Raw genomic sequence first — 13,971 nt, forward strand, 5'->3', positions numbered from 1 at the left:
GTATTTCCACAGCGGTGGTTTGATTCTGTGGCCCCCGGCCCTTGCCGTGAGACCCCTACGCAGACACCCGTTGGTGTCCAGCCTCTCCTGGCAGGAACTTGGAAACATGAAGACAGCCCTCAGCACCCAGATGTTTTAGCTCGAGAAGGGCAAGCACGGTGAGTCCCGCCCTCCGGCTCTGCCGCGCAGCCGTGGTCGCGGTTCCTGACTGTTGGGTTTCTGGAACCTAACGACACCGGAACTCGGAACTGGAGTTGTGTACGCGGCGGAAGAGAATAACTGACGTACCACCCGACCGCGAGGCACAGCTGAGAGGCGGAAGTTGAGAGTACTGACGCAGCTGGGGGAACTTTGACTGCGTGGCACTTTCCTGTTCGCTACTCCGCCCCCGCTAGAGGGGCTCAGCTCTGGGATTCAAGATGGAGTCGCTGAGTCGAGCTGGGCAGGAGATGAGCCTGGCGGCCCTGAAGCAACACGACCCCTACATCACCAGCATAGCAGACCTCACGGGCCAGGTCGCTCTGTACACGTTCTGCCCCAAGGCCAACCAGTGGGTGAGTGAGGCTCATACATAGAGGACGCCAGACCGATCGCTGCCGCCTCTTAAAGGGACAGCGCAAGCTGCTTGGGGTGGAGAGGTGGGCAAAGCAGGAGGCCAGGGCGTCGGAGGCGAGGCCAGAAACTGGCCAAGAGCCGGACCAAGGCCTCAGGGGTGTCGGCAGCGCGCGGGTGGGGCGATAAGTGCGAGAAAAGTAGGCCCGAGACATCTCAGGGAAAAAATGATGGAGGGGGGGATTGGAGCAGGATCAGTCCCTTGGGGTCAGGTTTGAGGACGTGGGCGACATGCCTTCTTTACAGACGCATTAGGGGATATGAGACCGGTAGGACAGGAAGGTGCCTGAAGGCTTATGTTTGAAGCTTCAAGGATTATTAGATAAAGTCCATACTCATAATCTGAAAATGAACACCCCCTTCCCTCCCCCCTCCCAACTGACATAAACGAGAGCCCCCTTCGCAGAGGTCATTAGGATTTGAACCTTGAAATCCAATTAGAGTGAATGAGTTCGGCTTTGATTGAACTACAGTATATTTCCAGAATTTTGGAAAAGATTTCAAACAACTTAGAAGCCCCTTGGCTTCTGTGTTAATTGGATTCCCTGGAGACCTTTTACAGGGAAAGGAGACCGGTGATGTCACCTCTGAATAATACCTTCAGACTAAGTACTTGGCTTTTTGTGCACCGGAGAAGGTCTGAAAAGTTGTATTAAGTCTCTTCACTGACTTTTGTTAACTCCTGTTTGAAGCCTCATTAGTTGTTTACATAACATTTTTTTCCGTATTCTTGTAATTGACCCTTCCTAATTAATTAACTCTTACAGCTCTAGGCTTTACACTTATAACTCATAAATGTTGGTTAGATTGAATTCATCAGTGGCATTCACATTTGAAAAGATTCTCTTGATATGTTTTTTACAATATACAGATGCATTAGAATTTTAAACTGGAGTTTTAAATATGAAATACAAGCTGTAATGGTCTGAATTGAAAATTAAGCTCTTTGCTTATTGCATCATGGCACATAGGGGATAACCAAAATCTTTTCTCTATTTTTTTATAGTGAGTTGTAACTTTGCACAGTGTTTTTGGGGGACAATTTTTCTTTTACTGTAAGACAATTATCAGGAGATTTTTTTTCTTAATTTTTTTTTTTTAAGTTATAGGTGGACACAATTCCTTTATTTATTTGTTTTTATTAGTGCTGAGGATCAAACCCAGTGCCTCACATGTGCTAGGTGTGTGCTCTACCACTCAGCCACAATCCCAGCCCAATTTTCAGTTTCTTATACTAACTTTTTAACTTTTTTTTTCTTTTCCTTGTACTAGGGATTGAACTCAGGGGCACTTAACCACTGAGCCACATCCCTGGTCCTTTTTATTTTTAATTTTGAGACAGGGTCTAGCTAAGTAGCTGAGACTGACTGAACTTGTGATCCTCCTGCCTCAGTATCCCACGTCACTGGGTGTATAGGTGACCACCATCACACCCAGCTACTGAAAACATCTTTAAAGGCAAGAAAAAGCCTCAATGCTTAGGAAGGAAAAGTTTCACTATGATATTTAACCTAAGGCAATACTTCTGGAAAAAAATCAAGTCAATAATTTAATTTTGTATTCTAACAAATTCAGTTTGATAGCACTGACATTAAAGTTTTAAAAGTTTGTTGGTTATATTAAAATTCTTTTATCCAATCTAGGCTATGAATTACAGGCCAGTAGGATTATTTATTTTTGAAAAAGAAACAGTGTAACTGTTTAAAAAATGTAAATATGTTCTGTTGCAGCAAAAGATGGTAATCAGTTGCTTTCTTAACCACATTTTCACTTGTTTAAATTCTTTGTAAGAACTACAATAATTACTTAATGCAGAGTATAGTTTCAATATTCATATTCTTCAACAAAGTTCTAAAAATAACAAACTGTTTGATAGTGATTCTTAACTATTTTTGGTATATTTTTAAGAATATACCAAAAATCCCTCAGTGATGAAACAAAGTATCCTGTAAGAAAATTTTCTTTTCTGTTAATTTTAGTAAACTTTAACAGTTAAAAGTTAATTCTACAGTTTTCTCTTTTACTAGTTAAAAAGGAAAAATGTTGGAAGTACAAACATGTTCCTGGTTTAAACACTGCATATACTTATCAGTAACATTGAATAGATACATGAGAAACTGGTAATAGCAATTTGTAGAGTGAGAAGGAGTCTTTGCTTGGTCAAAAGTACAGTAAATAAAACATGTTGATCTTAAACATAAAGCATTTCTTCTCCATTGGGACTATTTGGGGTTGGATTTTGAGAAACTAATTAACTCATTGTCTATTACAGGAGAAGACTGATATAGAAGGGACCTTATTTGTATATCGAAGGTAAGCTTTTTTTCAAAAAAATCTAACAATGAGGGACTAGGAATATAGCTCAGTGGTAGAGTACTTGCCCGGTATGCATGAAGCCCTGGGTCCAGTCCTCATTACTGCAAATAAGTAAATAAAATATAGTAGTGAGCAGTGTCATGTGAAATGGTGTGTTTTTGTTTGTCTTTGGAACTCTCCTGCTTATTCCCTTCAGTTTTTCATCCACTCCTAGCTGTGAAATCCTTACCTAGCTATTTCCTCTCATCCTTCCTGTGATTCAGAATAAAAAGAACTAGAATTTATTTAGGAGCCTAGCATAATCATTACAAAATAGAAAGCATTTTTCAGTGAAAGGACATATAATATGCCCAAATACACACACACACACACACACACACACACACACACACACACACAGGAGGGAAGGAGAAACGGGTGGGGGAGGGAGGGAGGAAAGGAAAGAGAGAAAGAGATATGATATATAAATTAGTTCTATAAAGTAATATACTTGAGAGGTTGATCTCTGTTCCGTAGTTTTTTGTTTGTTTGTTTGTTTGTTTTACCAAAGATTGAACCCAGGGATGCTTTTTTAACACATTTTGTGTACTTTGGACAAAATTGTATCAGATATCACTTTACAGGAATCACCTAGTATAGAATAAACCTGCATTTAAAGTCCCAAAAAACTAAAATTAAATCCCATTTACATTACTTGTGTGACTGGGTATAGATGTTAATCACACTAAGCTTGTTTCCTAATCTGTAGAATAGAGTTCTGTTATTACCTCATGTGTGTCACAGAGATATAAATGAGAAACAGTTGAAGTATTAAATACATGTGAGGAGGGTCCAAAGGATTGTATACTAAATCACCCATTATGGGAACTAAGACATTTCTTATTGTAGGATTTGGGTCATTTCCATCTAACTCAGAAGAACTATGTAAAGACCTATTTCGTGTTAAGAAAAACTATTATTATAGTGGTGGATAGTCATTATAGCCAATTCTGTACCATATTTAAAATAAGTGATATTTTTTCCAGAAAGTATTTATCAAACTTATTATGTGTCTATCCTTGGGAAACATCTATGAAAAAAAAAATAAAACAGAAATCCCCATTTGCATGGAGTACATTCTGGTTGGAGGAGGAAACCAATAAAAAATAAGTAGTATGGATGAAGAGGGAAGAGTAAGAGATATTGGGATTGGTAGTGTTAAAAATGGTAGTGCAGGTAGGCTTCATCGAGAAGGTAATATTTGAGCAAATGCTTTCTAGACATGAGATAGCTGTGATTTGGTGGCACACCTGCAAAGAGAGGAGCATGGAGAGCCTAGTGTGAGTGGAGCAGGGGAATCAAGGAAAGAAAATAGGAGATTGAAATGGGGTGGGGAATTGGGGGTATCAGGTAGGGCCTTGTTGGGCTTAGTAGGGACTTTAGCCTATATTCTGAGAAACAAAATCCTAAAACTTCTGAGCAGAGGTGGGATATAAAATGACTTAAATTTTTTGTTAATGGTTATAAGTGCTGATATTATCTAATGTCCTAAGGTATTCATCTTTTTTTGAAATGAAAATAAAGAGTAGATAACATTTCTGCAATTTAAAAGGTAACTATGGATTTTCTTCTATTAAATCTCAGATCAGCTTCACCTTACCATGGTTTTACCATTGTAAATCGACTGAATATGCATAATCTAGTTGAACCAGTGAATAAAGATTTGGAATTTCAGCTTCATGAACCATTTCTTCTGTATAGAAATGCAAGCTGTGAGTACATCTGTTTTTATTTAATTCAGTGACTTTCATTTGAGTATATCATTTTTGGAGTTTGAAATTATAAAATGTGGACTACACTGTTTTATGACTATAAATGAGTCTCTAGCCATCATGTATAACTTATTAGAACAAATAAAACTAAAATAATTGAGTCTCTTGGTAACATCAGATCTTTTACACTTGACTCTGAAGTTGTAAACACTTTTTTTATGTATAATAGCACATTATTTTAGTTAGCTATACTATTTTAACCTTCTGTTTTGTTTGTCTTTTGAAAATAAGTTTAACTCCTTTGTTTTTGTTAGCACTGAACTCTTAGCTGCCCATGCTCCTGAGCAACAGAACTCAGTTGGGGAAGACACAAGATGGGAATAGATAGAGTGGCCTTTTCCTTTTCAAGAAAGAAAATCGTGGGGGATGGGGATATACCTCAGTTGGTAGATGCTTGCCTTGTATGCACAAGGCCCTGGGTTCAATCCCCAGCACCATAAAAAAAGAAAGAAAGAAAAGTGCAGAAATCTAGACCGTAATCAGGATCAACAAAAATGTCAATATTCTATAACTAACCCTATTATGATATCAGAGGTCAATGTGCTATAATGAGACTTTAAATCATTAGAAGTATTTATTATTATGTTAATTAGAATAATCTTGGGGTGAAAATTGAATTGATTTATTTTATTTTATTTTTTTATGTGGTACTGAGGATTGAACCCAGGGCCTCACGTGTGCTAGGTGAGCACTTTACCACTGAGCCACAACCCCAGCCCCCTGATATATTTTATGTTAGAAATATTTTTAACAAGGGATAGGAACAAAGGTCTCCTTAGTTAAACCAAATGCAGTGGTGGATGCCAGTAATCCCAGCAACTCAGAAGCCTGAGGCAGGCAGATTGCAAGTTTGAGGCCAGCCTCAGCAACTTAGTGAGACCCTAAGCAATTTGGCAAGACCTTGTCTGAAAATAAAAAGGGCTGGACATGATGGCTTACACCTGCAATCCCAGCAGCTCAGGAGACTGAGGCAGGAGGATCACGAGTTCAAAGTCAACCTCAGCAATGTAGCAAGTCCCTAGTAACTTAAGCAAGACCGTGTCTCAAAATTAAAAATTTTTTAAATGGGCTGGGGATGCCACTGGGCTGCTGGGTTCAATCCCTGGTACCAAAAAATAGAAATGAAATTAAAAAGGACCGGGGGTATAGCTCAGTGGTAAAACACTCCAGGGTTCACTCCCAGTAACGGGGAAAAAAAACATTTTTTTAGTTGAATGAAAACCACTTAACCAGGTCATTCGATTAGGGAAAGTATTTAAAGGAATAGCCACATTCAGGAAATGCAACAAGACAGCAAGCAATGATTTGGAGAGTTGTAAGACCTCTCAAGTGTGTGTTTTGTCTGGCCTCATCTTTAAAGTGGAAAATAGACTTATGTCAGCAAGCTGTTGAGTTGTTTAGGGATTTGTTCTTTAAATAAAAAGTTAGTTAATATCTGGTTGTGTGTATGGGTAATTATACCTGATTCTGTAGCTATTCTTTTGTCATTCTCCTATGGGAAATACCACCAAGACACCTGACCCATTTAATTCAAATTACACTTTCATATCCAGCTTTTTTTCATTCCAGTTTTAGTCAATGTAATAGAACAAAGAACTATAACTTTTTCTAGTTCTAATTGTTAATCCTCCTTTGTTTAATTTAGTTTTTCTTTATTTGTAAAAAAAATAACTCTACTCCCAAGAAAAAGGTAAAATCTTACAGAGAGAATGCTTTCATTAACCAAGGGTTTAGGTTTGGTGATGTCTCTCAAATCTTTCAGGAACACTATATTCTCATTATTTAACAAGGGCCTTTTGACAGCCACAAAAGGCTTCATTGGGACTTCAGTGAATAATGGGGAGGTTGGAGATTCTCTAGGACAGAGCAATGTTCCCATCTCTTTCCTTCTGATTCCCAGCTTACAGACAGAGGAAACAGAGAACTTAGAGACATTTAGAAACTTGCTCAAGAGTTAGAGGTAGTAAATGAGAGATACAGAACTCAAATCTAGGACTGTTTGTCTTCAAAGTCAGTGTTCTTTCTACTCTACTGCAGCAGTGAAATTACATCATCAGTACCTACAGCAGTACTGTCCTGCAGTGATAGAAAATTTCTATATTAGTACTGTTCAATGTAGTAATCACCAGCCACATGTGAAAGAGCACTAAGTGCCTGAAATGTGGCTACTAATATAAATGAGAGAAAATCTTTTTTTAGTTTATTTAATCCACTTGAATCTATACAGTTTACATGCACTAGCAGCTACCACATTGGACAGTGGAAGTCTGAACATGAATCTGTACTCTAACATACCCTTTGTTGTGAATTGAACAACCATTTGGGAAGCTTTGGGTTAGTTTTTGTTGTTGTTATTTTGGTTTGGGCGGTTGTTTGGTTTTTTCTTTCTTTCTTTCTTTTTTTTTTTTTTTTTTTTTTTTTTTTTTGTAGTTGTTCTTGTTTTTTGTTCCAGACATCAAACCTAGGGGCACTTTATCACTGAACTACATCCCCAGCCATTTTTTATTTTGAGACAAAGTCTCGCTAAGTTGCTGAGGCTGGCTTTGAACTTGGGATCCTCCTGCCTCAGCCTCCCAAGTTACTGGGATTACAGGTATGTGCTACTGTGCCCAGCTTAGGATTAGTTTTTATGCCTCTCATTTAAGTCATTCCTTTTTGAAATTTATAAATGATTTCTAAATAGAAAAGCTGCAGAATGTATTCCTGAGGGTGGTTTTTCCATGGTAACACTTCTTTGGCATGAATTAGTTTGCAGACAAGAATTCTATTCTAGGCTTTGCCATTTTGATCGCTGTAACCTAGAATAAATCACTTAAGCCAGTGCTCTGACCTGCTTATCTTGAAAGGGCATCATGAATATAAAATATTCTTTCAGCCGAATACCTTATAAATGCAAAATATCAAAGACCGTCTCCATCCTAAACTCAAGCCAGATGATCTTATTAGTGAAATAGTCATAATCATACAAACTTAATATTATCAAGGTTGTCTTATAACCCAGGCCTCTAGTATGCTTCTGACTAGTACCATGGACAAGCTAGGGACTCGTTGTCTCTCTCTCTCTCTCTATCTCTCTATCTCACTCTCTCTCTATCTATCTCTATCTCTCTTTCTCTCTCTTTCTCTCTCTTTCTCTCTCACTCTCTGTCTCTCTCCAGTGCCAAGGATCAAATGTAGGACCTCATATGTGGTCAGCAAGTGTCTACAACTGAGCTACCTCCCTAGCCCACACTCTCTTTAGAAATATTTCAAATGTCTTAGGGTTTACTACCAGGCAGCCTGAGGAATGCATAAGTTGAAAAAGTTTGTTAAACGTGAAAAATCTTTCAGAAGACTTTTTTCGTGGGTGGGGCTTACTGGAAATCCAACCCGGGCCTTCTTGCACGCTAGGCAAGAGTTCTACCACAGAGCTACATCTCTAACCCCCAATATGTTTTTTGTTGTTGTTGTTGTTGTTGTTGTTGTTTTAAAAAAAAAAAAAAAAAAACCAAGTTGGTCACAGGAGCACACATCTGTATTTGCAGTCATTTGTGAGTTTGTAGCCAGCCTGGGCAACATAGTGAGACCCTGTCTCAACAACAACAAAACAGAACAGAAGCAGTTCTGCCCAATGGGTCATGGTGCTACAAAGTTCTTTTGATGTGCAAATCTGCATACTTCCACCAATCTACTGATCTTCTGTTTTCACTTGCAGTTGCCATCCATTTTACTAACTAACTGGATTATAAAACCACTCCACAGAGTGTAGGAGTTCTGTGACAGGCACATCAAAAAAAAAATACTCAGTCCCTATCCAGCAATATCTTCCCCCTACAGATATCTAGAAAGGCTATCTAGAATATTAAATGCATAGCATAGTTGAAAAGAGTAGGGGCCAGCATGAAAGTGAAACTGTAAAGCTAAAATCATAGACATAAAAGCTGACACTAGTTGCCCCCTATTATGGGGTTCTTGGGGATGAAAGCACTCTGTAACATAAGGACACCATTGTGCAATAGAGAGAGAACTAAGATCTACAAACCAGCATATAGCCAAATCTCCCAGTGAGCTACTTAACAATTAATTGGGAAGTATCTGTCCCCCAGTCTAGGGAGATGGCAGCCAAGTTTATCTCAGTCTGAATTATGGGTAAGAAGGAAAATGTCTTCCCTGAAAATTGTAACCGTGAGTTTTTTCTCATACAGATTTGACATTCAAGTTATACTGTTCACTTGGTATAATTTCTTACTTAGGGCAAGAAATTAATATATAAAATTAATCATCAGTTGATAAGTGCTCTAGGATACCCACCGAAGCAAAAGTAAAATCTTTTTAAAAGACACAGTTCTTAACCCAGGTTTTTCAGGAATCACAAGATATATTTGATGGTTCTAAATTACTAAATGTACAAGGAAATAATTCCCAGTGAATGAAAGGCAGTATATAAAAAAACAGCAGGATTAGACAACCCTTTACAAAAATGTTAGTTAATGGAATGATCAGCTACAGACTTTAGTGAATGTAACTCAAATATAGATTATAAAAACAAGCACAAGAAAATAAAAAATACAAGGATCAAATGCTACTTTAAAATTACACATGAGAAATGGCTAAGTAGAACTTATAGAAATTAAAATTTTTTTTTTTTTTTTTTTTTTTTAGGTGCTGGGGATCAAACCCAGGGCCTTGTGCTTGCAAGGCAAGCACTCTACCAACTGAGCTATCTCCCCAGCCCCTAGAAATTAAAATTTTAATTACTGAAATAAACTCCACTTGAAGTCAACAGTTAATTAGTAACAGCTAAAGAAAACTGGTGAACTAGAAGAAAAATCTGGAAATACACAATATATCCCCAAGGGTGGCAAGGGAGAGAATGGAAGTAAGACAGAGAGGATAAAATTAAAATTTAACATATAATGGCTATGGATTTTTTTTTTTAAATTGTAGTTGTAGATGGACAGAATGCCTTTATTTTATTTTTATGTGGTGCTGAGGGTCGAACCTAGTGCCTCACACATGCTAGGCAAGTGCTCTGTCACTGAGCTACAGCCCCAGCCCTAATGGCTATGAATTTTAAAATGATAAAGTAGAATTGAAAGAGGCAATATTTGAAGAGCTAATGACTTAATTTTTCAGAATCCATAAAAATAATAAACCTCAGATTTAGGCAATGGAATACCCAAAGCATGGTAATATATACCTTGTCACATTATGGTGAAAAATATTAAAGGCAAAGAGACAGAATCAACCAAAGTCTACTTGAGATAGTGTATTTATAAAGGAACACCAGTCAGACTAACAGCATACTCCAAGAGGACTGAGGAGAAAACAACCAACAAATCAAAAATTTGCGAGAATATAGACATTTTTCAACAGAACAGAGCATATGTTTCCAGCTGATCTGGCTATAAGAGCTTCTAAAGCAACACTGTCTGCAGCAGTGGGCACTAGCCATGTGTGACTATTGAGCTCTTGGAATAGTGCTAGTGCAGCAGTAGCTCAGTTTTAAATTGCATTTCCTTTTATGCATCTATTTAGCTTCAATTAATTTAATCTTAATAGTGTAGTACCAAGGGATATAGTCCAGAAAGAAAATGGAACACAGAAGGAATGAGATATAAGAAACAATAATAAGCAAACGTGGCAAATAAATATAAGTATTGACTATAAAACAATAAAATGACTACTTTTGGTAGAGGTATTAAAAAACAATGTGCAACTGGATTGGGGATGTAGTTCAGTGATGGAATACGTGCTTAGCATCTGCAAGAACCTGGGTTTGATCCTCAGTACCCCCAAATATAATAAAATTAAAATATTGCTGTTAACGACTATAGAACAAAGGTAGGATACCTGAACTTTTACCCCGTTTGCCAGAAAAATGAATTCCAAATTACTACATTCACTCTGGGAAGTGTCCACAGAAGTAGCAATCAAATGACACCTGACATTGGTCTTGGGGACAGGCGCCTTCTAGAAGAAACATAGTGAAGCCCCAAAATAAAATGGCGGAAATAAGAAAATCAGCACTTAGAATAAACATAAAGTGAACTGAATTTGCCAGCTAAAAGACCGAGATTGGATAAACATAGAATTTGCCTATGTGCGGTTTGTTTAAAGTATCAGGTAGAATGAGATATATCAGGCAAATGTTAACCAAAAAAGGCTGATGTAATCATTACTGACAAAAAGCATCAATAGAGATAAATATTAAACACATGAAGATAAAAAGAATAAATAATCTAGAAGATAAAAAAATTTTTTTGAACTAGTACATATCACAATTATAAATTGAATGTTGACAATCCCTAATTAGAGCAGGAAATTTTAGCAGACCACCTTAGTAATTGACAGATAAAGGAGAGAATTTAGTGTTATGGAATGGTACACTTAAGCCATCCAACCCAAGGATTTAAGAAGTTAAAAAAAAAAATCTGAGTAAAGATAAAGGAAAATAAAGATAAGAGTAGAAATTAATCGCAGAAAGTAGAAATTACAAAAGAACAATAGAGCAGATTGACAGAAACTCATGTGTAGTATGATTGACACATCAACAGTATAAAGCTAAAGGAGAAGCCAGGTGCAGCTTGTAATTCCAGCTACCCAGGAGACTGTGACCAGAGGATCAGAAGTTTGAGGTCAGCCTCAGCATTTTAGAGAGATCCTGTCCCAAAATTAAAAGATAAAAAGGACTGGGGATGTATCTCAGAGATAAAGTACATTCCTAGCATGAACTCATGAGCTTGATCCCTAATACTGTAACAAAACAAAGGCAAAAGGAGGCACGATAGGCAATATTTGGGAATAAAAAATTTACTTATATTGCAATTAAAGATAAAATGTATGCATTTTTTAAAAAACAAGAAACCAGTAGGGAGCACTTTTTGTCTATACCTTTAAAACTCAAATGATAAGAAGTTTCGTAGAAAAGCACAATTTAACAAAAACATTCTCAGGCATAAATACATCTGGATGGGCTCATAAATAATAAAATAATTGGTTTTTGATAGTTTAAAATCTCATCACATCTAAAGAAAATGCTGAGAGGCATATTCTATTCAATAAATAGTACTAGGACAGTTCTTTATATAGAGAATGGCCTCTAAAAAGGCAGATGCAGTATCTATACATTTCTCATCCTGTCTTCACAGGAAACTAGTCTTTTGGCCATTCTTTGGTGAGAGAATTATGTTTGTATTTACAATTTCTTCAGCAAGGTGGTGAGCACCTGCTACAGGCAACATTCCTCACTAGGTTTCTCCTAGAAGGTGCTTTTCCCCAAGACCAGTATCAGGCGTCCTTTGATTGCTACATCTTTGGACACCTCTCAGAATAAAAGTGGTGACCTGGAATTCACTTTTTTTTGATATATGACTTACTTCTCAATTATGAAAAGCCCCCAAGAATATTCTGTAAGGTAAGTTTTGAGCAATTTTTTTAAAGTCTAAAACTTAGTATGTGAAACAAAAAATAAAAGCAAACAACTGGTTTTTTTTGTTGTTTTGTTTTTCGTTCTCACAGTTAGACAATCTACAGTATAACCTGTTTAACTGAAAATGTTAAGGTGCAGGTTTGTGGTACCATCAAGCTCTGTAATAATAGCTATATTGTAATTTTCTTAGAAAACCATAAGCAGAAGTCATTAAAGTGTATTGGAGCTCTCAGTGTTAGAACTCTGCTCACAACTCTTTATTGAAATATGCTACTACATTAAGCACAGACCTATACATTTTTATTCTTAACCACCATGGATTAACTGTGAAATTTAATAATTAAAGATCTGCGTTTTGAGTATTATCAGTTGTTCATCAGAACAATTAGCCTGGTAATAGTGAAAATCAGATCTGCCTTAGAGATGTAAATATATTAATATTTTTTTTCTTTTGTCATTTTTAGCAGCAAAGCTTACTCGTAAGTTAGAAAAAATATAAAGTCTAGATTTTTCTCTTCTCAGTTCTAGGTTTATTCTGTTCTTAGGAAAGTGTGTGATGGTAATTTTAGCCAAGAGAAAAGCAATTATTTTATTTTATGTACATGTTAGACTTGGTGTCTTTTTACCAGAAAGTAATAATTTTAATACACTTTTCAGGTTTCCTCTACCCAACACTCGAAGACAGGTTATCTCCCACCAAATGCCTCTTTTCTCACTTTAAAATGTTTTTTATAATCCCAAAGTATTTTGGGAAAATTTAACAAAGTTCTTTTCGGTTTTCCAGAAGAACCCAAATATTTCCTGAATTTTACTTCACCTTGACATTTATAAACTGTAACAGATTTTTAGTTTGTCTAAAACACTTTGAAAATAATCATTTATAGGTAAAACAATCTGAAATTTCTTGAAGAAAGAATTAACATATAGCATCTAGTCTAGTATGTTACTTTTTAGTCTGCTTAACAAAATAAAATTTTTAAAGTAACCTAACAAATAAAATTGAAAATAAAATTCTGTTGCTCTTCAGTATTTTAAAAACTTACCTGCAAAAGCCTGGGAGAAGTACCCCTTTGTTTGCACTTCACTTATAACTTTTCCTTTATATTGGGCACCAGTCTCTTGATGGAGAGCATTTTTAATTAAAATTAGATCACTAGAAAAAGTAGGGAAGTTCATTTCCATAGTGTTGAAAACACAGCTGCCAAATGGAAAGTTTTAGTAGAAGAAATGCTGTAGTGTGTGCTTTTCCGTCTCTCTGCTTGTCCTTTCTCAGTTCAAGGGCAAGACTCAGAACAGTAGAGATGGTAGGTGGTTGTTGGCATTTGGAACAAATCTTCAGACTTAAAGCACAGAGCAAGAAATTTCCTTGCAAGATTAGTTTATAATTTGTCAAGTCAAAAAATGTGAGTTCTACCTCCAAACTGAAAGAGGAATTTATAAACAGTAAGAAAAGTTCTGGGGTTCATCCTTTGTGATCTTTCAGTTCAGCACAGTGCTGTTTTTGTAGCCTAAAGAAAGGCAGTCTTCTACCATCAGCTGCGACACTGCTGTCATTGGTATGGTCCTGTAATCAGTAAAGGAGAAAGGATCTGTGGCAACTGCATTAGTGCAGCCTCCTGGACCAAGATAAGGAAAAAGCCTTGATATTGCCACATGTGTAGTTTGAAGGGGTAAAAACACCATGAGAACATACAGTGACTTATACTGAAAGTGTTGACTCTATGATGCTCTGATGTCAGACATTTTAAAAATAAGTATTACTTTCTGTCTCATTGTAGTACACTACTTAATATTCTCGCAGAGCCTCTACCAAGTACCTTC

General features: G+C 36.8%; 1 protein-coding gene across 4 annotated transcripts in view; it reads left to right on the forward strand.

Moving 5' to 3' along the window:
* The first annotated feature begins 351 nt into the window (after nt 1-351).
* The window catches only part of DCP1A (decapping mRNA 1A), a 62,065-nt gene continuing 48,445 nt past the window's right edge, over nt 352-13,971 (forward strand). The window contains exons 1-3 of one of the 4 annotated variants that reach the window (XM_079115733.1): nt 352-554; nt 2,885-2,925; nt 4,552-4,679. In XM_079115733.1, the coding sequence (XP_078971859.1) occupies nt 420-554; nt 2,885-2,925; nt 4,552-4,679 (304 nt within the window). In that variant the 5' untranslated portion in view covers nt 352-419. The remainder of the gene's footprint in view (nt 555-2,884; nt 2,926-4,551; nt 4,680-13,971) is intronic. The other 3 variants (XM_079115732.1, XM_079115731.1, XM_079115730.1) reach the window with 3 other exon arrangements.

Source organism: Sciurus vulgaris (genome assembly GCF_902686455.1).
Source record: "Sciurus vulgaris genome assembly, chromosome: 16".
Lineage (NCBI taxonomy): Eukaryota > Metazoa > Chordata > Mammalia > Rodentia > Sciuridae > Sciurus > Sciurus vulgaris.